At 59.8% G+C, this 24,442-nt stretch overlaps 4 protein-coding genes across 10 annotated transcripts in view; 1 reads left to right on the top strand and 3 right to left on the bottom strand.

Moving 5' to 3' along the window:
- The first annotated feature begins 147 nt into the window (after window positions 1-147).
- On the top strand, window positions 148-2,666 carry GIPC3 (GIPC PDZ domain containing family member 3). 2 transcript variants are annotated; one of them, XM_085212054.1, is made up of 6 exons: window positions 148-609; window positions 717-871; window positions 1,020-1,200; window positions 1,856-1,971; window positions 2,060-2,141; window positions 2,216-2,666. In XM_085212054.1, the coding sequence occupies exons 1-6, from the start codon at window positions 168-170 to the stop codon at window positions 2,365-2,367; spliced, it is 1,128 nt and encodes a 375-aa protein (XP_085068180.1). In that variant the 5' UTR covers window positions 148-167; the 3' UTR covers window positions 2,368-2,666. The 2 variants fall into 2 exon arrangements, with proteins under 2 accessions (XP_085068180.1, XP_085068182.1); XM_085212056.1 differs by having other exon boundaries at window positions 211-609; window positions 686-871.
- On the bottom strand, window positions 2,480-9,588 carry TBXA2R (thromboxane A2 receptor). 4 transcript variants are annotated; one of them, XM_085212041.1, is made up of 3 exons: window positions 9,184-9,588; window positions 4,683-5,581; window positions 2,480-2,980 (listed from the first exon to the last, which is right to left on the bottom strand). In XM_085212041.1, the coding sequence occupies exons 1-3, from the start codon at window positions 9,509-9,511 to the stop codon at window positions 2,711-2,713; spliced, it is 1,497 nt and encodes a 498-aa protein (XP_085068167.1). In that variant the 5' UTR covers window positions 9,512-9,588; the 3' UTR covers window positions 2,480-2,710. The 4 variants fall into 4 exon arrangements, with proteins under 4 accessions (XP_085068167.1, XP_085068170.1, XP_085068169.1 ...); XM_085212044.1 differs by lacking the exon at window positions 9,184-9,588 and adding an exon at window positions 8,346-8,484; XM_085212043.1 differs by lacking the exon at window positions 9,184-9,588 and adding an exon at window positions 8,246-8,368.
- Window positions 9,589-9,861: 273 nt separating this feature from the next.
- On the bottom strand, window positions 9,862-15,183 carry CACTIN (cactin, spliceosome C complex subunit). The gene is made up of 10 exons (XM_085212017.1): window positions 14,979-15,183; window positions 13,493-13,973; window positions 12,874-12,969; window positions 12,333-12,478; window positions 12,087-12,249; window positions 11,872-11,989; window positions 11,476-11,668; window positions 11,249-11,371; window positions 10,854-11,122; window positions 9,862-10,470 (listed from the first exon to the last, which is right to left on the bottom strand). The coding sequence occupies exons 1-10, from the start codon at window positions 15,092-15,094 to the stop codon at window positions 9,980-9,982; spliced, it is 2,196 nt and encodes a 731-aa protein (XP_085068143.1). The 5' UTR covers window positions 15,095-15,183; the 3' UTR covers window positions 9,862-9,979.
- Window positions 15,184-15,327: 144 nt separating this feature from the next.
- PIP5K1C (phosphatidylinositol-4-phosphate 5-kinase type 1 gamma) overlaps window positions 15,328-24,442 on the bottom strand; it is a 33,990-nt gene continuing 24,875 nt past the window's right edge. The window contains exons 15-19 of one of the 3 annotated variants that reach the window (XM_085212018.1): window positions 22,896-23,000; window positions 22,521-22,653; window positions 22,026-22,072; window positions 18,505-20,780; window positions 15,328-18,119 (exon numbers count right to left, since the gene is read on the bottom strand). In XM_085212018.1, coding sequence (XP_085068144.1) covers window positions 22,040-22,072; window positions 22,521-22,653; window positions 22,896-23,000 — 271 coding nt within the window. In that variant the 3' untranslated portion in view covers window positions 15,328-18,119; window positions 18,505-20,780; window positions 22,026-22,039. Of the gene's footprint in view, window positions 18,120-18,504; window positions 22,073-22,520; window positions 22,654-22,895; window positions 23,001-24,442 lie in introns of all 3 variants that reach the window. The other 2 variants (XM_085212019.1, XM_085212021.1) reach the window with 2 other exon arrangements.

Below are 24,442 nucleotides of genomic sequence, written 5' to 3'. Positions count from 1 at the left end.
TTTGGAGTTGGTGCATTCGTGCTCAGGGTGGGCTCTGAAGCAGCTCTGGGTGCTCCTTATCCTCATTTCACAACCCCGTCCTTTATCTTGGTGTCCTCTCACCCTTTATCCTGGTGTCCTCCCGTCCTTTATCCTCATGTCTTTGGCTCACCGCCCTCTGCCGCCCCATGGCTTTGAGTGTGACGGCCCTGAGCTCCTCGTTCCCACCCCATCCCCACATCCAGGATGCAGCCACGGCTCTCCGTGGCACCGCTCACCCGATCTCTGGGACCGACCCGTGCATCAGATCGGGTTCCCAGCCCCGGGATCACCTTACGGGCTGCCCATCCATAATTCAGCACCAGCAGCACGATGCGGCGGGCGGGCAGGCGCAGCAGGCAGGCCCAGGAGGAACGCCCCATGGAGAACGGCGTGGGGCAGGAGCCGGGGGTCTCCGAGCCGCCCCCCGCCGAGGGCACCTCGGCCCCACGGCCGCCCCGCGCCCGCCCTCGCCTGGTGTTCCGCACTCAGCTGGCACACGGCAGCCCCACGGGGCGCATCGAGGGCTTCACCAACGTCAAGGAGCTCTACGGGAAGATCGCCGAGGTGTTCAGCATCTCCCCCACCGAGGTGAGGGGTCGGGGGCCGAGGGTGACGCCGATGCTGGGGTTGTCCCCAGCGGTGGTGACGGGGCGATGGGGGGCAGATCCTCTTTTGCACGCTCAACACGCACAAAGTGGACATGCAGAAGCTGCTGGGGGGGCAGATCGGGCTGGAGGATTTCATCTTTGCCCACGTCCGTGGTGAAACGAAGGAGGTGGAGGTGACCAAGACTGAGGACGCGCTGGGGCTCACCATCACCGACAACGGCGCTGGCTACGCCTTCATCAAGGTGAAAACGTGTGGGGCTGAGTGGGGGGTCTGCCCTGACCTGGGGGTAACTACCTGTATGGTGCGTTTTGGGGTCTCCCTGCCTAATCCTAAAAGGAAATCGCTGCATGGAGGGGAGTGTCACTGTGTGCCCCCCTCCCCCCCTCCAGCGAATCAAGGAGGGGAGCATCATCAACCGCATCCAGACAGTGAGTGTGGGTGACAGCATCGAGGCCATCAACGACCACACCATCGTGGGCTGCCGGCATTACGAGGTGGCCCGCATGCTGCGTGAGCTGCCCCGCGCTCAGCCCTTCACCCTGCGCCTGGTGCAGCCCAAAAAGGCTTTTGGTGAGTGGGGTGGGGGCTGCTCTGCTTTGAGACCCCCATGAGGGTGAGGGAGGACACCCCCACATGTGCCTGCACAGCCCGAGCTGCCTCTGCAACCACCCTTAGTTGGCTGTGTGCTCTGTCCTGGGACAGCCACAAGCACCCCGTGTACTCATGCATCCCATCCTTCCCCCATGGATTGCCCCGTGTGGTGCCTTCCTTGTGCATGCCCCATAGCGTTTGGGAGAGCCTTGGACTTCCATCCTCGGGTGTTCTTGGTCATCCTTAGGTCTCCAACTTTGTCCATTCTTGGTCATCCTTGGATATCTATAGTTGGATATTCTTGCTTATCCCTGGATGTCCACTGTTGGATGTCCATCATCATCCGTGGATGTCCATCGTTATCCATCATGGATCATCTTCGGATCCATCGTTGTTTGTCATGGGTTGTTCTTGGATGCCCATGTTATTCATCATGGGTCATCCTTGGATGTCCACCTGCACCCATTCTTGGTCAACCTTGGATGCCCATCACTGCGTTGTTTTTGGTCACCCTTGGATGTCCATCATTGGATGGACATTCATTTTTGGACATCCTTGGTCATCCTCCATCCCTGTTGCCCTTTCTTCTTGGACACCCACCCTGGGCCCCCTCCCACCCCCCCGTGGGGCTCAGACATGATCGGGCAGAGGACGCGGAGCAGCAGCAAGTGCCCACCTGAAGGCCGAGTGTCCAGTGGGAAGGAGACGCTGCGACTGCGTGCACAGGGCCCGGCCACCCTGCAGGAGGGGGTAAGGCACCCCCAGAACCCCTGCACCAGTCTGGGGGGACGTGTCTCAAGGGGTGACCCCACGCTTGGCATCCCATCCCCACCCACAGCCCAGCACCGTGGAGGAAGAGGCCGCGCGCCGCGTGGACGACCTGCTGGAGAGCTACATGGGCATCCGCGACTGCGAGCTGGGTGGGTGCTGCTCTGTGCTCCCCCCCCCAATAACCCTACACCCACCTCCCCCCCTGACCCCGCTCCTCCTGCAGCTGCGACCATGGTGGAGATGGCCAAGTGCAGCCCCGCTGCCGCCGCGCTCGCCTGCGCCCTCGACTCAGTGCTGGGAGAGTTTGCCTTCCCCCAGGAGTTCGTGGCTGAGGTGTGGGCGGCCGTCTGCAGCCCCCGGGGTGGGCAGGAGTAGCTGGGGGGGGCAGCCACGTCCCCTCCCTCCGTGTTTCCCACCTGGGGGTGGCGGTGCTGCTGGAGGTCCCACCCGTCACAGACTGGAGGTGTGGGGCCCCTGAGGCACGCAGTGCTGCACAAGCTGTGCTTTATTGGGAGCTCACAGGGCAGGATGGGGAGAGGGGAGAGGGAACACCTCCACGCCTGCCCCATCGGTACCCCATCCCCTCCCACTGCGCTCAGCTCCTGCAGCTGCAAGGTGAAAAATAATAATAATAATAATAATAAAAAAAAACAACAAAACAAACCAGAACAAAACCTCCATAATCAAAGGAGGGGTGAGAGTGAGGAGGGGGTCCCCACTACTGCAGCCGCCCCTCCTGGGTGAGTTTGCGGCGCAGGGAGGGGTTGAGGACGGGGTAGAGGGAGAGCAGGGAGGGCCGCGTGCGCAGCCCTGGGTGCAGGCGCTGCAGAACCGCGCGGCGGAACAGGATGTACACCCAGGGGTCCAGGATCTGATTCCAGGTGACCATACGGATGTAGATGAGCAGCAGCTGCTGCGTCTGTCCTGGCAGCATGGGGAGGGGGTCACCTGTCCGTAGCTGCTGGAGGGTGGTCTGGATGATGAAGATCTGGGGGGAGAGGGGAGGAGGTCACTTTGGGGGGCTGCTGAGTTTGGGGGAGCCCCAAAGGATTGAGGGGGGAAAGTGGGGGCGCATCTGGACTGGGAGTCTCAGCCACAGGGACACCAGGATCCAGCACATCTCCATGAGGGACAATGGGGAACACTGAAACTTGGGGCTGCACCTTGAGAGGCACTGGGGGGGCACCCCAGGAGGGACAAGGGGGGCACAGGAAGACGTACCGAGACCATGAGGGACATTTGGGGACATCGAGGCCAAGCACCTCACTCAAGGGGACAGGAGAACACACCAAGACCTGTGCCATCGCCATGAGGGACATGGGACACCGAGACCAAGATAAGGGACATCTGGAGCTCCATCAGGAGGGGCACCCAAGAAGATGGACAAGAAGGGTCATGGGCACCAGGAGGGACATGGGGAGGACACTAAAAGGGACACAACACCACAAGGGCAACATGGCGACAATAAGACCAAGGGCCTCACCCAAAGGGAAACAAGGATCCACCAAGAACCAGGGCACCCATGAGGGACACTGGGGACACCAAGAGCCAGGGCCTTACCAGAAGGGTCACAAGGACACGGGGTCCTAATGAGGAGGGACACAGGGGGACACCAAGGCCCAGAGTTTCAACAGAGGGATGTGGTGGGAACACCAAAACGTGGGGCCTTGTCAACAGGGATCAGGGAGGTCACCAAAACCACAAGGCTTCACCAAGAGAGACACAGAGATGACACAAGGAGACCTGGGACCTCACCAGGAGGGACACAAGGGGACACAGTTTCCCAGGGTCACAACACAAAGGACACACAGGGGGACTCCAAAACCTGTGGCCTCACCAGGAGATGTGGGGCACAAGGAGAGATGTGGGGACATCAAAACCACAGAGCCCCACCAGGAGGGACACCCAGGGACACATCAGGATGGACATCAGGGCCAGAGGACCCTACTAGGAGGGATAGGAGGACAAAAAATGCCCCACCAAGAGGGACAGGAGAGATACCTGGGGACCCACCAGGAGGGACATGGGACATCCAGAGCCCCATCAGGAGGGACAAATAAGGCCCCAGCAGGAGGGATACCCAGGGATCTACTAGGATGGATGTGGAGAGGACACCAGGACAAGAGGACCCTACTAGGAGGAACATGAGGGACAACCGATACTCCACCAGGAGGGACACTGTGGCACCAGGAGGGACATGGGGAGGACACCAGAACCACAGGACCCTACCAGGAGGGACACGAGGAACAACCAATGCCCCACCAAGAGGGACAGGAGGGACACCCAGGGATCCACCAGGAGAGACATGGGGAGGACACCACGACCACAGGACCCTACCAGGAGGGACACCCAGGGACCGGGAGGGACACCCAGGGACCCACCAGGAAGGATACTGGGGCACCAGGGACATAGGGAGGACATCAATACCACGGGGCTCCATCAGGAGGGGCACTCAAGGCCCCACCAGGAGGGATATGAGGGACACCCAGGGATCCACCAGGAGGGGCATGGGGAGGACACCGGAACCACAGGACCCTACCAAGAGGGGCACAAAAGGCATCCAGAGCCCCACCATGAGGGGCAGCCAAGAATCCCCCAGGATTGACACTGGGGCACCAGGAGGGACGTGGAGAGGACACCGGGAACCACAGGACCCTACCAGGAGGGACACCCCAAGCCCAAGGCCTCACCAGCAGCGGCATCCAGCAGATGGTGGCGATGACCATGATGCCCACCAGCTGCACCATCATCTCCACTTCGCTGTCACGCCGCCGCTGCACCGACTCGCGGTCGTGGTAGACGCGGCACAAGGTGACCACGCTGACCGTGTTGAAGACGAAGGAGAGCAGCACGGAGCAGACGCCCAGCAGGGCGAAGAGAAGGCAGAAGACGACGTTGCCGGTGTCAGGCAGGAGGGTGAGGAAGCACCAGGAGCCGGGGTACTGCAGCGTGTACCGCCCCAAGCCCAGCACCGGCAGCAGCCCCAGAGCGCAGGAGAAGCCCCACACCGCGGCCACGATGGCCCACGCACGGCGCTTGGAGACGGAGGTGGAGCGTGAGAAGGGCCGGTTGATGCCCACGAACCTCTCGCCGGCCATGGTGGCCCCCAGGAGCAGCGGGCACTGCCCGAAGAACACCATGGAGAAGCCGAGGAAGTTGCAGAGGTGGCAGCCGGGGTCCACCTGGGCCCAGTTGAACTTGGTGAAGTGGTACGGGATGATGACGGCGGCGGTCACCAGCAGCCCCATGAAGTCTGTCACCACCAACCCGCAGAGGAAGACGAGGAAGGAGGAGCGCGAGCGGCTGCTGAGCTGACGGGAGGAGCTGAGCAGCACATAGAGAGCAAAGAGGTTGGAGCAGAGCCCGATGAGGCCGAAGGCGGTGGAGAACCACGGCGAGGCGATGGCTTTGGGCTGCGTCACGTTGAGGCTGAGGCTGAGGTTCACCACCCCGAAGCAGGTGTGGGGTTGGCTGGCCAGGCTCACGTTGGGGGGCTCCGTGTCCCCCCACCCCATCCTGGGGGCCTCAGGCGCCCTCCAAACTGGGCTCCATGGCGTGTTCTTGGTGCTGGTGCTGACCCCACCGGGCTCTGTGGGGTAAGGGGAGCGTTAGGGACCAGAACTCTCACTCTAATCGTGATTCTAAGCCCAACACTAACCCTGGCCCTAACCTTAATGCTGATCCTGACCCTAACACAGGTCACCCACCCAGAGCCTGCAGATGTGGGGTCTCCCATGGGGTGCTGAGGCCCCAGCCCTACAGCTGGCCGGGATTAACCGTCCCCTCTGCGTCACCGGGCCGAGAGCCACCGGGGCAGCAGCCACCAACCCCCACGTGCTCATTGTTTGGAGCAGCGCGTGCTGCCAGCTGGGCTCCATCCCGAGCCGGGGGGGTTCATCCAAACCCCCACCCCTGCGGCGCAGTGAGGACGCAGCCCCAGCTCCGTGTGCCAAACTGGGAGGAGGGACGCGGCCGGATCCCACACACAGGGGCAGGATTAACTTAAAAGCATCTCCCCCCATCCCTGCGGCTGTGGCTGGCGCCCACGTGGCGATGACCGCAGGCGGACGTTCGCGCCCGGAGCTGCGCGGCGCACGCGGCACCCACGGCATCACCGTGTGCCCCCCAGCCCAGCAATTCCAGCCCCATATCCATGGGGATGTGGGGCCGGGTCTCACGTTTCCCGTCCTTGGCTGGAGCTGAGGGTTTGTCACTGGGCTGCTGTGGGCCGCGAAGCGTAAGGACAGCTGGTTTTGTCGTGAGCAGTTTGTCATCGCTAATTATTGCAGGAGGTGCGGCCTGGGATGGAACGGAGCTGCTTCCAACCCCATCCCGGGGTGCCGTGCACCCCCAAAAATGGGCATCCCCAGAAGTGGGCACCCAGGCAGCAGTGGGCACCTCCCCCATTTCCCCAGGGCGGGGACGAGTGCCACCCACTCACCCTGTCCCCAAGCTGCTGGATGACACTTCCCCTGCCCCACCACCTCTCAGGACCACAACATTAAGGAGGACCCACAGCACCCATCACTGCAAACGTCCCCAAACTGCCTGCGGGGCCCTATGGCTGTGGGGTCCCATCGCTGCCTGGATGGAGCTGTGTCCCCATGCCACGCTGCACCCCAGGGGACCCTCAGCTATGGGATGCCCCCGGCAGCTGAGCGGCCCTATAGGGCACCCATGGGCCCCGTAAGAAGGGCCCACGTGGGACTGCTGGTCACCCAGTTCCCCACACCTCACCCTGCAGCCAGGGACAGGCCTGCACTCCTGGGGACACCGAGGGGACATGGGGATGGACAGCCCCACAAGCTGTCAGGGCTGCACTTAGAGGGCATAAAATATTTACGAGAGCTCAATTAGCACCAGCAGGGCTGTAACTGAGACAGAGAGAGCTGCGGAGCAGCACGGGGACACTTGGAGGCAGGAATTGATGAGTGGGGGCAGAGGGTCCTCAATCTAGGGCGTGGGGGCAGCTCCTGTGGGGAACAGACCCTGAGGTTGTGCCTCAGCCCCACTGGGGGGCACAGGGGCTGGTGGGAGTCCCTGGGGGTGCAGGTTCTCCTCCTAAGTTGCAGCCCTGAAATGCGTTGGCAGCTCCGGTGTGGGCTGGAATGGAATTAATGGGGTTTTTGGCATTGGGATGGTGTTTTTCTGGGGATGTGCTGCACAGAGCGCAGAGCTGTGGGTCCCCGCCTTGGGTCCCTCATGTCCCAGCTCTCCTCTTCGCTTTGAGATGCACCCTGTGGTGCCCCCCACCCGATGACCCAACGGACACAGATGGGTGCAACATCCCCACAGCCCTCAGTGCAGATCTGCTCAAGGCCGTCGGCCGGGACGGGAAATGCACCGACCACGTCACGCAGAGCTGGCAGAGCTCCAGCATCCCTCCCCAGACCCACAGCCATCAAAACCATGGAGCCCAGAGAGGGGACTTCCAGGGGACATCCGGGCAGGAGACACCCATGGTGTGCGGCACCGCCGGCGGTGACACAAAGCACCTGTCCCTATTGTGACCCATGGCACGAGACCCCATCCCCATCCCATCCCATTCCTATCCCTTCTCAAACTCATCCCCATCCCCATCCCCATCCCCATCCCCATCCCCATCCCCATCTCCATTTCAGTCCCATCTCAGCCCATCCCTTTCCCATTCCCATTCCCGTTCTCATCTCCATCCCAATCCCATCCCATTCTTTCCCCATCCCATCCCCGTTCCCACCCCCACCCCCATCCCACCCGCCCCGCCCCACACAACCCCTCTGCCCGTTCCGGACGCTCCATCCATCTCTCCGTCGTTCCCAGCGCCGCGGTGCGTCCGTCTCCCCCTCCCCCCATCCCGACCCCTCCACCCGTCCGTCCCACCCTTCCGTCCATCCCACCCCCATGGGTTCTCTGTCCGTCCCACCCTTTCTGTGCCCCCCCCGAACCCCTCCGGATCCCCCAGACGCTCCCCCCGCCCCCCCGCCGTACCTCTCAGCCGTCGCGGTGCGGGGGGGTCCGGCCGAGAGCGGAGCTCCGCTCGGCGCGGATCGGCGCAGCGCTGCCCCGCGGGAGGTGCCGGGGAAGGGCCGGGCTGGGAGCGGCCCCAACTCCCCCCCCCGTCCCGACCCCTTTCCCCGCCCCGCTCGGAGCCCCCCGCGCCCCCCGCCGCCCCGCAGCGCCGCTCCGGGATGGGGCCGAGCCGGGACTCGGGGCTGCGCTGCCACGGGTGGCACGGAGACGCGCGCGGGGCGGGACTCGCGTGGACGCGGCTCACCTGTGCCCGCTGCAGCCGCACAGTGGGGCGGCGATGGGGCGCGCGGTGCCCGCCGTACCCGGCTATATTTAGCGGGGCCGCTCTTATCCGGGTTACTCACTTGTTTACCCGAGCCGGATTCCTGCGTCTGGAGGGGGGGTGGCCCTCACCCCTCGGCTGCACCACCCCGAGGGCCCCCCTCGGCCCCGCACCCCTCCGTGGGCACCGCGGGGCTCCGCACCGGGGCGCGGCAGCGGAGCCGGGCGCAGCACGCGGGGTCACCGCGCCTCCCCAAAGCCGCTGCCGTGTGTGGCACACGGGGACGCGACCGCCCCACGACCACCCCCACGACCACCCCTCCGTGCCCCCGTCGGGCGCCGAGCGCTGGAGCCCCTCCCTGGAGCCCTGGAGGACACGAGGACGTCCCTTACTCCCACCGCGGTGCCACCACCCCCCACGCCTCGGGGCGACAGCGGATGGAACCGAAGCGCGACCGCCCCGCAGCCCCCCAGGTGCAGAGGATGCGGGTGCGGGGGGAGCTGAGGTGGGGCTGCAGCGCGATGCTCCAACGCCGCCCCGCAGGGACGCGTGGCAACGCGGGGACGCGGAATGGGACAGCGGGCAGCATCGGCCCCGCACGGGGTGAGCGCAGGGGCTTCCGTGCGCTGTGAAGCACGGAGGGTTGTGGTGTTTTCTTGGTTGTTTCTTTTTTTTCTCCTTATCCCTTTTTCTCCCATCTCGTCTCCGCCGCGGCCTCCACGCGCTTCCTGCGCCGGCCTCAGGATCTCTGCCCCCCCCCCCCCCACCCCGGCGGCAGCTCCACGGCTTTAAATAGCGCGCAGGAAGGAGCGGCCGGGGGACACGGCTGGAGATGTCCGGAGGGATGGGAAATGTGTGGGGCGGGCAGGGTGGCCGCGCCCCCACCCCGGTGCCCCCATCCGTGGGGCAGACGCGGGTACCTGGCCGCGGGAGGCTCCCGAGCTCCGCTTCCCCCCGGGCCGGATGCTGCCGGCGGAGCCCGAGCAGCAGGAGGGGCTGAGCTATGGGGCGGCCCCACGGCTGAGAAGCCCCGGAAGGGGGAGAGCGGTGTGGGGGCAGCGGGGGAACAGGATGCTGAGAGCTCCGGGGGCAGGAAGCTGAAGCGGCGTCCCGGAGCAGCAGTTCACGGCCGAGGTTTCCTGGAGGCTGCTCGTTGGGCCGGCATCTCCTCCCCCATCCTTCGGCACAGACGGTGCAAGGCCAGGCCGTGCCTCCCCGCTCCGTGCAGCCCTCCCCCCGTACCAGCATCTGGCGGGCGCCGAGGAGCGCGGCCAGCCCTGAGCCGGGCAGCCCAGTGCCGGGGGGAGGGACCAGGGCCACAGAAAGCGGATTTTCCCCTGTAAGGAGATGTCGCGGTCACATCTCACACCCCTCTCCTTCTCCTCCCCCCCCGAGGCTGACGCCCCAGCAGACGAAGGGCTGTGACCGTGGAGCAAAGGGTGCAGCACCGCTGGGAACGGCGCGGATGGAGAGGTCTGAGCCCGGCAGGAGGCGATGGGCGCCCGCAGGGCTGTCGGCACAGAGGGGTGGGGACGGTGCAGCCCCCAGTGCTGCTCGGCACAACACCAGCTGGGGGGGACACGCAGGACACCGTGGCGTAAAACAGCCCCTATTTATTTGTGCCAAAGTCTCAGAGTCCCTCGGGATAAAACGCAAAGGAGGAGAGGAAAACAGTCAGCGTGAGGCTGCAGGCGGCTGAGCAGGGATGAGCCCCCCTCACCGGCGGTATCGGTACCGCTTGAAGTGGAACCACAGCTGGAAGATCCCGTTGGCAAACTGGCAGCGGAAGCCGTGGCGGTGGGAATATTCCCATTCCCTGTTGACAATCTTGAAGGCGATGTCCTCATAGGGAGGCCCGGCGTGGAAGCGCAGGATGGCAAAGTCCTTGTTGTCCTGGCAGGCCTCCAGGAAATACTCCGGCGTCGAGCGTTTGTCGATGAGGTCGGGGTAGAAGATGTTGAATTTGTAGCCCTGCACGATTTTGGGCGGGGGGTTGTCGAAGTCGTAGTGGGTTTGGTTGTATTTGTTCCACTCGAAGCCCGTGTGCACGCGGTTGAAGAAGCGCGGTTTGCGGGGCCGGTATTTGTCTGCCCAGAGGTAAGCCTTGCCCGTCAGAGGCATCTCCACGCTGAACTGAGCCTCGTCTGCTCCCATGCCCTCCTTGGCTTTGCGGAAGAAAATGTCGTCGGCGCTTTCGGTGGCGTTGCCTGCAAGGAAGGGAGGTGAGGGGCGGCCCTGCAGTGTCAGCCCTGTGCTGTGGGATGTGGAAGGAAGGGGCCGGGCTGGGGGAGCAGAGCTGGACACCGAGACGTGAGTGCTGGATGCAGGGTTGGGAAATGCATCCAAAATATCCTGCCCACTTGTTTGCAGCCCAAGCTGCTCGATGACGCAGCTGGGAGTGGGAAGGACCTGACCCAGCTACCCATGGGGACAGCAGCAGTCTGAGCTGCGTCCCGCTCGCCGCCCGGCACACCTCAGCCATCACTGCGTGCTCCAGCCCTGCCTCCTGCTCACCCAGAGGGCAGCACTCCCTCCAAGCCCTGCATCCCAGTGCTTGTATGTCCCCCCGAGCCCGGCACGGTTCTCCTACCTGTGACCTGGAGCTGCTGGCGCAGCAGCAGCAGCCGATGCGCGTCCTCCTCCGCCTCCAGCACGTGGGCATCGAAGGGCAGCTCGTTGGTGCCCAGCAGCCGGGGGCTGTACTTCCCTGCATCGTAGTCGTCCAGGCTCTGCTGGATCAGGTCCTCCTCCATCAGCACGGCTTCCCCCTCTGCTTCTTCTTTGACCTCCACGTCCTGCTCAGCCTCTGGCTCTGAGGACGGCCCCGGCTGCACCACGATGCTCTCTTCTGCATCCAACCTGCGGGGAAGAGAGAAAAGAGCTGGGATGGAGGTGGCAGCTGTGCTCCCTGAGGTCTGCCTGGGGACAGATGGGAGCGTGCCCACAGGGGATGCCTGCACAGTCCTGCTCCCCACGGGCTGATACCTGTCGCTGGGGGACGCCGGCTCCCTCTTGATGATGGGGAAGAGCGGTTCGCTTTCCACACCCTGCTCCTGCTTCAACTTGTACAGCTTCTGGCGCAGCACGTCCTGGTGCCGCTCCCGCAGCCTGCGAGAGGAGAGCAGTCAGGTCACAGCCAGCACAGCCACGGCTGGGACACCCACTGCTGTCCCCTTTCACACCCCCAGCCAGGGGCCGGGCCCCGCTCTCACCTGGCCCGGGCCATGTAGGCCTTCAGCTGCTGCAGCAGGCTCTCCCAGTACCCGATGTCGAGGTTGGGCCCTCCCGCCCGGATCTTGCTCTCGATGCCCTGGTACAGCACTTGCAGCTGGTTGTAGGTCTTCCCCTTGAACACAGACTGCACGTCCGAGCTGACAGAGGCGTTGACGCCGTCCCGCCGCTCCCCTGAACAGGTGGGAAAGGGCTACCAGCCTGTGAGCACTCCTGCACCCAGGCACTCCTGGGCTGCACCAAACAGCTGCCACATCCGCAGCCTCCATCCGTGCCAGGAGCAACGTGCAAACCCCTGCAAACCCGCGAGCCTGCAACAGGGCCTGTGCCTGTTTTACCTGTTGTACGCACTCCCTTCAACACCCACTCACACTTACCTGGTCCTCCTTTCCCAGAGGCCTCCAGTTTGCGGAGCTTTGCTATCTCATCCTCCGTGATGATGGTCATGTCTCTCCAGAAATCCACGTTCTTGCCTTGCTCCAGCTCCATGTAAACCTGCAGGCAGAGGACAGCCAGGACTTCAGCCACCCGCTGATGCTTAATGCTCAAGGAGGGAAGCCCTGTGTCGCCACCCTGCAGACAGCCCTGGTACCTGGATGTCCTCCACCAGATCCTCCATGTCAGAGACAGTCAGGCCGTTCAGAAAGGTGTATGGCTCGTGCATCTCCACAGCCAGGTCGTCATCCTCCGCACTGATGTATTTGGCCAGAAGGTCGATGGGTTTTGCCCTCCCATCCCGAATCCGGATCTTAGACCTGGGTGAGAACAGAGAGGCTGTGAGCAGTACCTGCCACCCCCTGCTCCCCACCAGCCTGTCCCCGCAGAACTGCCCACCCACCGCAGCTTGGCCTGCTGCAGGTGGAAGTTGTCCTCCTGCTCCTCCCAGGTTTTGAAGTGTTCTGCCTCTTTCTCCCTCTGCAGCATCTCCAGCTCCTGCTCGCGCATCGCCTTCTCCCGCTCTCTCTCCAGGCGCAGCTGCTTCACCTGCTCGGGGGCGGAGAGGGAAGTGAGGCTGCTGGGCCTCCTGCGGGGTTCCCATCCGAGGACACCGCTGTCACCATACTCAATGAACCCCCTCAGCCCCTGAAATCACCCCAAGGCTCCCCGAGAGCCCACCAGCCCTTTGGAGGACAGGGAACACAGGGTACAACCAAGTGCTTCTGTGACTTGGCACTTGTCCTTGTCAGCACATCCTAAAGCTGGATTCAGCCCCAAGGAGAAAGTCTCAGTCCGGAACAGAAGTGAGCACACTGCGGCACTCACATCTTACAGGCTCCCCCAGAAAGAACAAGGGAACTTTCAGCTTGGGCTGGGAGCAGCTGGGAGAGTTGGGTTGTCCATGTCAGATAGTAGGAGGGAGAGAGGGACACTGATCCCACCTTCTGCAGCTCCAGGCGATTGTCCTCCTGGATTCGCTTGTTCCTCTCCTTCAGGTCCTTCTCATCCAGGTGGCTGATCCCCTTCTTTTCCAGTGCCTGAAGCAGAGCAGCCAAGAGAAGCCATGAAACCAAGCAACCTCCTTCAGCCTCTCAAGGGGCAGCAAACATTGCATCCACCCACTTCTGCTGCTCCAGCAAGCTCAGCCTGCCAGAGATCCCCAGCTCCCTCAAACGCTACTCCTGCAGCCTCCCAGTAAAACCTGAGCTCACCCAGTGAGTCACCCCAGCAGGCAAGCAGCAACGTGAGCGCTGACCACCACCTGGGAACCCCTCCTGCACCAAGACCTGACTCCTCATCCTAAATCCAACAGTGGACGTTTGTCTTTAAGAGAACAGAGGAAAAACCCACAGAGCTTTACAGGAACACCCAGCTGATATCTTCAAGAGCTCTGCTTTCATGTGGCTCCCTTTAGTTTCCAGAGGTTCCCACCTGAAGAAAAGGGCCCTCCTAACGCCCCACTCTGTGCTCCCATCCCGCGCAGCCCCAGCAGCACAGTGCCCTCTGAGCTGACATGCAGAGCTGCCTTTTAGGACAACCAGGCGTGGATGGAGCGCTCACCTTGCTCCAGATGAACGTGCCCAGTAGGTTGTTGTCCCCAAAGGGATTGTCCGTGTTGGTGTAACCCATGTACTCCTCTCCCCACCCCATCTTCTCCCGCTTCTTCCTCTCCTTGGCCTCCTTCTTGGCCAGCCGGCGGGCTCGTTTCTCCTCAGGTGTCTCCAATGCCTTCATGAGCGCAGCTTGTTTCTTCTTCTCCTCCTTCATCCTCAAGCGCTCCTGAAGGCTCAGCTGCTGCCCCGACTCCTCCTGGCCCCGGGAGCGCGGTGGGGAGGGCGAACTGACCGAGGACACGGAGGACTTGGAGCCAGCCCTCCTCCTCCGCCTGTCCCTGCTCCGTGCTCGCCTCCTGTCTCGCTCTGCACTCGAGTCAGAGGAACGACCCCGGGACCGCGAGCGGTGCTTCCTTTGGCTTTTATGGTGCTGGTCTCTGCTTTTGTTTTTCTTCTTCCGTTTCTGTCTTTCATCGTCGGAATCAGAACTAGGGGGGGAAATTCACGTTTTGGTTGCTGATTTTGGGCTCTGCAGCAAAGAAGCGCTTCAGGAGAGAAATGCCTCCCCTAACACAGAATGGCACGACCTACAATGCACCCCATTCCCACGAGCGGTGTTAGTAGCACACACAGCACTGCTCCAAGCTCCTGCGTTACTGTGTGCACATCAGGGCTGAGCCCTCTGAGGAGCTCTGTGATGGTTGTGACAGCAGTGTGACAGCATCCCAGCCACCCAGAGGTGCTGGGTCTCTGCGTACCTTCATCCCACCCCGGTGCTACGACTGGTGTGATCCAGCTGAGCCCCTCAGCACTGCATGATGCCGACTGGTGGAGCTGAGCCCAGCTCGGGGCCCAGTTCTACCCGCAATGAGGCTCAGATGCAGTGGGCTCCAGCTCCTGACCAAAGCTCCACAAGTTCCCAAACACAGGGCGCAGCTCCCTGCCTGCCCCAGGACGAGGCCCAGTTCCCCCCCAGCACAGCCCAGCCCTATCGCCCCCGTTCCCAACTTAAAGCCCAGTTTCCCCCACAGAGCCCAACCACACCAGGCCCGGTTCTGCCCAGCTGCGGCCTACTCCCTCCCACGGCGTCCCGTCCCCGCCAAGGCTCGGTCCCCGGGACGAGGCCAGGCCGCACCGAGGCCCAACTCCCCCCCAGGCTCTGTAGGGCCTGAGCACGGGGCCCGGCTCCCCGCCTGCCCGAGGCCCAGCAGTCACAGCCCGGTCCAAACACAAGGCCCAGCTTCTCCAGCCGCACCGGGCCCGGTTCTGACAGGCCGAGGCCTGCTGCTCCCACCGGGCCTGGTCCCACACAAGGCCGCACGGGGCCCGGATCCTCGCAAGGCCGCACGGGCCCCATTTCCCCCCCAGACCCCGTTTCCCCCCCGGCCCCGGTCCCGGCCCAGGCCCCACCCCCGCCTCCCTCCAGCCCCAGGCCCGGCCGTGCCCCGGTTCCCACCTCCAGGCCCGCTCCCCACAGCGCCCGCCCCGCTCACCCCGAGCTCTCCTCCCTCCGCCTTCCCCTGCTCCGGCTCCGCTTCCCTTCACTGTCGGACCGCTCCCGGTTCCTCTCTCGGTCCCTCCGGTCTCGGTTCCGCGATCCCGACCCCATACCGCGGCCAGCCGGGGCTCCGAGGCCGCGCGGTGCCCGGCTGGTTGCGGGTGGAGGCGGGGCCGGGGGCGGGCCTACGACGGCCGGTTGTTTTCGGTTTTTTCCCTCCCCCCTTTTTTTCTTTCTCTCTCCCCCTCTTTTTTTTCTTTTTCTTTTTCTTTCTTTTTTCTTTTTTTCTTTTTTCCTCGCCCCAGTTGCGGCGCGGGGCGGGCAGGAAGGCTCCGACACTTCGCTGTGTGTACAGCACATAGAGAATGCTTTATCACAGAGCCGAGGACACATCGCACCGACGTACAGTTCTCCGGAAAACAAAACAAAACAAACAAAAAAACAAACAAAAAAACCCAAACACTTTCCCCCACGGAGGAACAACGACAAAAAAACCCAAACAACAAACGAAAAAATGAAAAAAAAAAACAAACCCACAAAACCACCCATGAGGTCTTCACCCCCCAAAAAAGAAGAGCAGTGAGAACAGCCCCGGCTGCATCCCGTCCCATCCATTGGTCACACGCTGCTCCCTAGCACTGTCAGGGCTGTGGGGATGAGGAGATCCCCCAAAAAGGCTCCTCCTGCCCCCATGTTGGCACAGCTCACCCCCAGCCGGAGGGGATCGCACGCACCAGGATTGTCCCACAAAGCCCCTGAAGGAGGACAACGCTCGGAATGAACGTGCTGAGATCCTCTGGGCTTCCCCACATCTGGGCCCACGCTGACTCCAGCCTGCAAAGTCCGCTCAGCGGGATGCTGAGGGAAGGAGCAGAGCCTCCACCTCAGCTTGGTGATGCTTACACCATCTGTAAGCGGCAGCTTGGAAAGCCCTGCCTGGCCCACCCCAAGATGCTAGGGCAGGTGGGGCTTGGCCAAACTGGATTTGGGGCATTCTGAAGCCTCCTGCTCTCAGCTCAGAGGCACATTAGTCTGTAGGTATTGCACTACTCCCACCTCCCCTCTGCTCTGAGCACCCGGGGCTGGCACAAGGAGACAGGGGGCTCAGGAGCTGTTTGTTCCCCAGCCTGTCACGGAAGGATGCCACATAGCGACGGAAAGGGGAGAGCCTTGAAAGGACTTCTGATAGATTACTTGGTAACTACATGGATACACCTAAGGGCAGCAGCTTGCAGGACCCCCAACCTGCACTCTGAGAGCAGCACACTGCACAGCCTTCAGCATCCCCAGGGTGGGGTGGAAGTTTGGGTCCCCCACTTGTAGGGACACAATCCTTCACACTTCCCCAGATCATTGTCTCACAGTTTCCCACCAGCCCCTTACCATCTGGGACCTCAGTGAACCAGTCCTGAGTGCTGCTGTGGGGACAGTTGGAAGGGGACTGAGCCCCAGGAGGAGGGATTCCCCCCCGCACTCCTCTACAACAAATCCTAAGGACAGCTGAAGATTGTAATGAGAACAAAGAGATTCTGACCCTCTCTCAAGTGAAACTTGCAAAGCACACAAGACTTGGCTCCATCTTGGCTAAAGGGTTTCACTTCTCTGAGAGAAGGATGAAATTGCTGGAGTTCAAGAGGTGTTCAGCTGACAGAAGGACGAGCCCAACCCGAGCACTGCCAAGTGACACCAACTCTTGGCTAAAGCCTGCAGCCCATGAAGAGAAAACTGTCCGTGTCTCAGACATCCCAAGCAGCCATTCCCAACAGCACCCGAGTCACCCAGCTTCTCGTCCCACAGTCTGTGCACACAGTGCTGCCCGCATTCCTGCCTCCAGCACACATCCACGTGTGCACCCCCCCGGCTGCCCTGAGGTACGGAGGAGATGCGTGAACCCAACATTTGGTAACCCCCAAAAGTCAGTCAGATGTGGAACTTCAGTCAGATACACCCGTGAGGTCCCAAGCAGCTCCAGCAGGATGCGGGGTCCGGGCAGAGCGGGGAATGTCCCTCCACAAAGCAGTCCCTGCAGGTGCCCAGTCCTCATCTGTCCATGTCTGCCAGCGGCCACTACAAGATGTGGGCTCTGAGCACGGAGAAATGGTGACAGCAGCGGGTGACAGCAGCAGGTGAAGGCAGAAGCCACCGTGACGTCCGGAGAGCCGAGGTGAGCACGTCAGCACTGCCAGGAGTCGCTTGCTTCCCCCACTCGGTGTTAGGGATCAAGAGGAGTCACTAGCAATTTTTGGATCCAAGTGAATTGGCATGGTTACTACTGTAACATAGGAGCAATTCTACTCAATGGCCTTTAATACATTGCATGTACATAGCACCTTTCATCCCAGGGTGTAAGTGCTTGAACAGAAGTGGGAACTGCACACCCGTAGCACGGGGGAACCGAGGCACAGAGTGGTTAGGTGACTTGCCTTAGGTCACTCAGCAAAACTGCAGCAGTCTGCCTGGCCTTAAACCTCCTGACTCCATCAGCAGGTCAGACCACGCTGCTGCTTCCTCCAGTGAAGCCACTCCGCTCCCTGCCTTCCCCAGCGCTGTGCTCCTACCTCCTCCAGTGAGGTCTCACGCTCCTTTCTGATGCACAGATACATGACAACCAAAAAAAAAAAAAAAACCCAAAAAAAAACCCCAACCAAACCGACAAACAGAACCCAACCGACCAAAAAAAAAAAAAAAAAGAAAAAAAGAAAAAAAAAGTGCAGTAAACTAAATGTTTAAAAAAGCACATTTGTGCTGTCTGTGTGCAAAGATAAAAGAAATAAATACATGATTAAAAAATTAAAAAGGTTCACAGTATTACACATGGATAGGTAGCTACGGTAGTGCACGTCTGGAAAACACGGTGTTACTACCCAGGATTCTCTACACCCAGCTGGATGCCTCCCTTGGGAGCTGTGGGTGAGTGGGTGGTTTCTTCGCTGCCCACATCTGGGAGAAGTAGAACAGACGGTTATAGTTTTGCTCCGGTCTGAAACGCAGTGCCCGGGATCCCGCAGTGCAGCAGAACTGGTGTCAGCAAGCTCTTCCCCATCCCACTGGAACGGCTGCATCAACGAAAAGGGAACACATCGACCTGCAGAGGGAATCGCTGCTCTCTGGGGCTTCTGTGTCTGCATAGAGATTACTGCAAGAGGCAGAGAAAAGAGAGTCAACAGCCGAGCATCTGCTCCGCGCTGGGTTTGGTCCGAGCCCACCAAATCCCCAGAACCAAACAGGTGTGAGGAGGGCAGCCTGCTTGCTTTGCGACCCCCAGCACCACCGCCACGCCTGGAGAACCTGCAGACCCCAAACTTTCCCTACACTCAACCCCTGCTGAGCTGAATGGGTTCTCTGCCGGCACAGCAGAGCTCTCCTGCTGCCAGAGCTGCGCCGAGGCTCCGCTGCAGCCATGCAAGAGCCCCAAGCTGCACGGAGGCCACAGCAGCTCCTTCTGCAAGCTCAGCTTGCAGGGAGCCCACGCTGTGACCGTGACACAGCAGGCACCCGGCACGTGTTTCTCGTACACTTACTGTATCGCTCTCCTCATCGGAGACAGAGTGGAGCTGAGCGCTATAGTGGAGCGGGGAGTAAACCCAACTCCTCTCGTCTGTCGGCTGCCAGAGTGGCCAGAGACGGCGGGGAGAATGCAAGGAGAGCAGCAGCAGAGCAGGGAGCAAAGGAGAGAAGAGGAAAAAATAAAAGGAGAAAATAAAAGAGTAGGAAACAATACAGTAAGAACAGCTGTCCGCCCGGAGGAGAGACCTGGGCTCAGTGCTGGGGCTCCATGCTGGTACCTACCTGTTCCCTGCCACCAGCAGCTGGCACTGCACCCTGCTCCAGGGAGGATGGCACAACCTCCCCCACTGCAGGACAGATGTGAGGGCTTTGCGGGTGCTCCTTGCCACAGCATCAACCCGGAGAAACCAGGAGACATGGGAAGCCACTTACCAAGGGGCAGTGATGGAGCTCTTCATTCCTGCTACCCACTCCCAGCTCCCAACCCCACTTCCTGAGCCCCTGGTGTGCTACAAGCTGGCACCTTGGAGGGCTTTTACAGTGGAACTTGACCTGGTTTGCCATGCCTTCCCCCTTCCCTGCAGGCCAAGTGAGGCAGCAGGTGCTGGGTTGGATCACGGTGGATGGTGGCCACAGAGAGGAACCAGTCAGTTTTCACTGACAGTCTTGGACACAGTGGTGGTGATGAGAATGGGTACAACACAGAAGGCAAAATACAACTGGATCTTGGAAAAAAAATAAGGGAATGGGGATATGCATCGAGTGAGCTGCTTATCACAGCACTGGGCATCAGTGGGACAAACACACTTCTGCCTCCAACTCAGCTGAGAAGCCCAGACAGGCTCAAGGGCCACAGGTTCCTAAGGGGGAATCTTCTACTGCAATTGGTTCCAGAGGTGTCTCTGTGCCTGAAGGAGGAAAACTGCCCTCTTTGGCCGAGCCCAGGCTTACAGAGGAAGAAAAATGGAATGGGATGCTTGGAAGAAGCCTGGGGGAGGCTCCCAGCCTGGGAACCATCTACAATGTGCAAGGTACTACAAGAAGCTGGAGGAGCTTTGAAGAGCTTTGAAGCACTGGGCTCTGCACGCTGAACTCCACCAATAATTGCAGCTGCGTGAGCAGAGACCGCTGGGAGGAAGGAAGGAACAGAAAACCTTGCCTGGAGCTTTTTGCAGGGCTCTGCTGGAGGCACAGCAACGCTCAGCACAGCACAAAGCCTGCTGCACATCCTGTGTTTTTTTTTCACCCAACCCAACTGAACTACATGCTCCAGCCAGCCTCTTTGAGAGCCTTTTGGGAGCCCAGACACATGCAGGGAGCTGCAAACCCAGTGGAGAGATAAAAAAAAAAAAGAGCATCCGGTGCTCAGCATTAACCCTGCTGGTGCTGGGGCTGCCTCTCCTCATCCTAGCAGCCGAGCTCAGAGCATGCTCCTGCCCCTGCTTCCCCATGCACCCTGCCTGATGCCTCCTCTGCTGCCCAGCCTGGCTCCAAGGCAGGCACTGCTCAGACCATGCTGAACAAATGCTTGTACCAAGGCTCTGACAGTGCTGCCATCACCCTCTGAGGAAGACAGCAGCCCTCCCAAAACTCAGCCAAGAGGAATACCAAAACCCAGAGCTCTGGGTGCAGCCCCTCAACGCTGAGCTGCCTCCCTGCATCTTTTGGAAGTGAAACTCTCACTGCTCATCAAAGACCCGTGGTGAGGAGGGAGCTCGTGGGTGATAACAGCAAGGGCTGGAGAGCAGAAACCATCCATAATCCATCAGTAACTCTCAAGTCCTTCAGATTTAGAAGCTGCCACCAGAAAGAGGACTGGCCACAGGTCTAAAAGGCCAAAACTGGCTTAACAGTAGTTTCAAAACATCTTCATAGACTCTCTGGAACCCAGTTTGGTTTCCCGGGCCAAGGGGGCCGTGCCTAACACCATCTATAAATGCCCAAGTGCCTCCACCTTTACGGATCTGCTCCCTGCAGGTTTGTCCTGGGCGATACCAAGCTAGAAGCTGTGCCCTCACAGCCTGCAGAAAAGTAGGGCTGAGTCTTCACTTCTGTGAGATCCGTGACAGATTGACTTGGGCAGCTCTGATCTGCATTCCCTGTTTCTACTGGGCTGACTCCCAGTGGTCACACAGGACAGAACCATGGCATCCCTGGGCAATGACCCCAGTGTTTCAAAGCTGCAGCTCTGCTACGTGCTAGCATGGTCACTTACAGTCCTGGAGGAAAGCGAGGTGGTTCGGAGTCTGCGCTGACGGGGAGAGTAAATCCAGTACCTCCCATCTGTGAACTGCATGGCCCCGGGGTAAGTGAGGTGAGAAAGGAAACAGAGGGGAAAACAAACAAACAAACAAAAACAACAGAAAGATGATGTGAAAGACAGGATGGAAGAGAAAGCAAAAAAAAACCAAGGGGTTGGACAACTCCAGGCCTGAATGGATCAGCAGGCAGGAAAGCCATGCGTGGGAATAGCAGTGCCCGTGCCTGACAAATCTCTGCACCTTTATTCCCCTGAGAGTGAGAGGGAGATAAAGTGCTCTTCTTTTGGAAGCTGAATTCAACAAGCAGACCATGGGCCCCTAGGACTTGACAAATCATCCTCTGCACGTAGCATCCTTCCCCCCGTCATCGCTCCTGGAGCGTGCTCGCAGGGGCAGCTGGGCTCCAAGCCTTGCTGCATTTGGGTGCAGCCTCGGTTGAGCTTCAGCTCCAGTGGTTTTCCAACAAAAAAAAAACAAACAGAAAAGCCACCACTGCCAGCGGGAAACCCAGATCAGCTTTTCCCTTCATCCCAGCAGTGACAAACACTCCACAGCACACAACACACATTTAACTCAAGGACTCAAGATGAAGTATGAGATGCTGATGAGTCAGTCAGGCTCTCTGTGAGCACACACTGCACACAAATGGTTTCTTCTGGATAGAGAGGAGCCCCGTGGAAGTTGAGGGGAGTCCACGTGCCCATGGACAGGGAGGAAGGGAGCTGCCTCTTGCTAGGAGACATTTGCCAGTGGAACAGGCAGGATCTGCAGGCAGCCTGCACACAGCTGCCATCCACAGGCAAAGAAAGAGCAGCCAGTGTTAGAGGGAGCTGTTTGCATTTGGAACAGCATGCACAAAAACCCAAAAACAGACAAGCTTGTAAAATTGATTCCTTCTGCAGCTCCCACGAGCCTCCAAATGACTCGGCAACGAGTGAGCAGCTCTGCAGCAGGGCCACACGAGCAGAGGGAGAGCCAAATGTTGCCATTTTCAGGGTAGCCTGAAGGAGCCCACAGGGCACAGCTCAACTCCACCGCCATGCAAGTTGGAGCAGAGCACCTCTTTTAATGGAAAGGTTCCGGTGCCAGGATGTAGGGGAGAGCTGCCATGGGTCAGACCCTCAGCTCCACTCTGGGAATCCACAGAGCAGGCACACGTTCCTAAAAACTCCTCTCCATTCTGCAGAAGCTGCTCAGACGTTGTGGAAGCTGGCTGAGGAAAACAGCCCCAGGCTCAACGGCACTCTGCTGCCAACAGCAACCACCTCACTTACTCCCTGTCTCAGTACTAGACTTCCACTGCACCACCTAATGCATCTGCCTGCAGGGAGAGGAAAAGCCAGAGTTCACAAGAGCCCCAGGTCAGCCCCACCACAACCACCTCCGCTCCACTACGGTGTGTCTGTGCTCGGGGCCCTGGCTGGGGGGCCTCTGCAGCACCCTCGTTCACCCTGGCCTGTCCCAGGAGAGAACACACTGCCCTACATGAGCCCTTCAGCAGCACTCCTTCCAGATAGAGCAGCACAGCTACGACTACATCCACAGCAGTGGCATCACGTGCTTCAGCCCCTCTAGGTGCCGTGCTGAGTTCTCCAAGGGTTACTCCCATCCCCTGCATACTCCCAAACCCTGCTCAGCACTGAGATGTAAAGGTGCTCAGCACAGTGTAGGGCAGACGCTGCCCCACGCACCCCTCTGCCTGAAACACATTACAGCCTCATCCACACAACCCTGTTCCATCCCTCAGGGGCCAGGCAGAGGTATCTTACAAAGTATATGTCTGTGACTGGCACGTCATCTTCATCCGAGGCCTGGCTGGCTGGTTCGGAGGCCTGGCTGGCCGTCTCCACCTCTATTGTAGCTGTGGACATTACAATGGCACAGGCTGAAGAAGCTGCTTCTCTGAAGGGGGGAAAAAACAACAGCGTCTGGTCAGTGAGGGCAGAAAGGGGGGGCAAGCAAGACTGAGTGGTTAATCACAGAGGAACTGCAGGGGATTCTCTGCATTAACACCCAGAAAGAATCAGGTCTGGGAAGGGACCAGTCTCCCCAGGGAAGCTGAAGCCTTACAAAATCAGCATGAGCTGCCACAGACAAAAAAAAGGTGCCGGGCAGGGCTCTGCCAAGTGCTCCCAAACACTTACTCCTTGTCGTCTTCTTCGGGAGCTACGATCTCAACATCACATTTGGGCTCCAGCTCCACACTGATCTGCTGAAGCTCCTCTTCAACTCGCACCTCCTCGTGTGACCTGGGAACAGAAGAAACACGGGAAGGCTTAGCCAGACCTGCCAGGACTGAGGTTTTGGGTGAGCAAAATTCCCCAGTGGAAGGATCAGTCCCATCAGATTTTGGTTTTTGGCACTGTGGAGTTGGGGAAAAAAAAAAGAGGACAAGAGGAAAGGGATTCATGAGCCTGTGCTGCAGAAAGGATGGGTGATGTCAACCTGAATGCAGGAGGAAAAAGGACAATTGGCCTCTGGGGAAAACATGTGCCCAGATCTATCCCAGTGTTATCCATCAATATGTCCTCCCAAGAGCCAAAGCCTCCAACCTCTGCTGTAGCTCTGGTGCACTGAGGTTCACTCCAGGGTTAACATCCTATTTATCTGTGAGTCAGGAGCTGTTTGTGGCAGTCTTCAATTTAATACCTCTTGCTATTAAAGTAATTGCTTGTGTTAGCAGGGCTGGTTCTATAGTCCTCCTGGGAAGGAGGAGCTGGCATTTGCCCAGCCAAGGGCACGGTCTCCATGTCTCTAAGCGGTTCTGGCCAGCTCTGCTCCATCCCTGGCTGGCTCTGCTCAGTCCCAGAGCTGGAACCAGCAGGCAGCACCGCTCCCATCCAGCTGCTGGAGGGCTGCATTTCCTAAACCCAGAGGGAGTTCTCCAGCAGATCTGGGTAGTCAGAGGTCTGCCACGTTTCAAGCTTGAGCAAATTGGTGAAGGGCTTTTTCATTTCAGCTGAGAGGATACAGACACCAGCACCGGAAATACAGAAACTAGGCAAAAAAATAAGCAGAGGGTCACAATGAGATGGGGTGGTTGCAGCTGTGGAAGTCTGTGACAGACATCCACCCCTGCCCAAGTCACTCCGCTCCCTGCACCGCTACTTTTAGGACGCAGTTCACCTGACCTATTTTCAGATGAGCAGCCTCATCCTACAGTGAGGGTGCCTGGAGCAATTCAGGTGAAGTCACTGCACTTTGCCAAGTGGGTCTTGACACAGGTGTGCTTGAGTTTAATTTCCATTAATCTCTAATTTTCAGCAGTTTCAGATAGTGGATTTGGCAGGAGCAGAGGAGCTTCACAGCTCCCCTGCCACTTCTGCGGGTGCTGCAAACCAGCAGCAAGTTGCCTCTTGCACCTTCCATTGACAGGAACGTACCAAGATTCATTAAGAAATACCCTGGAAAAGGATTGTTTCAGTCTGTGTGGTCTGAAGCTCAACAATCAGTAAGAACTAGGAACGGGGGGAGATGCCTGGGAGGTGGTGGAAACTCCCCTCTCCCAGTGTCCTTTTCCTTCCCCTGAAGCACCAAACGCTGACTGCAGGGACAGAGGAGGGAGAGTTTCTGAGATGCACCTCAAAGCTTGTAACTACAACACTTACAAGATGTACCAAAAAACTAGGGCAGAACCAGCAGCAAGCCAGGTCCTCATTCGGGTCCTGCTGACACAGGCAACAGGGTTATT

The sequence above is a fragment of the Meleagris gallopavo genome, chromosome 30 (genome assembly GCF_905368555.1).
Source record: "Meleagris gallopavo chromosome 30, MGAL_WU_HG_1.1, whole genome shotgun sequence".
NCBI classification, from domain to species: domain Eukaryota; kingdom Metazoa; phylum Chordata; class Aves; order Galliformes; family Phasianidae; genus Meleagris; species Meleagris gallopavo.
This window is presented reverse-complemented; position numbering and strand designations above follow the sequence as displayed.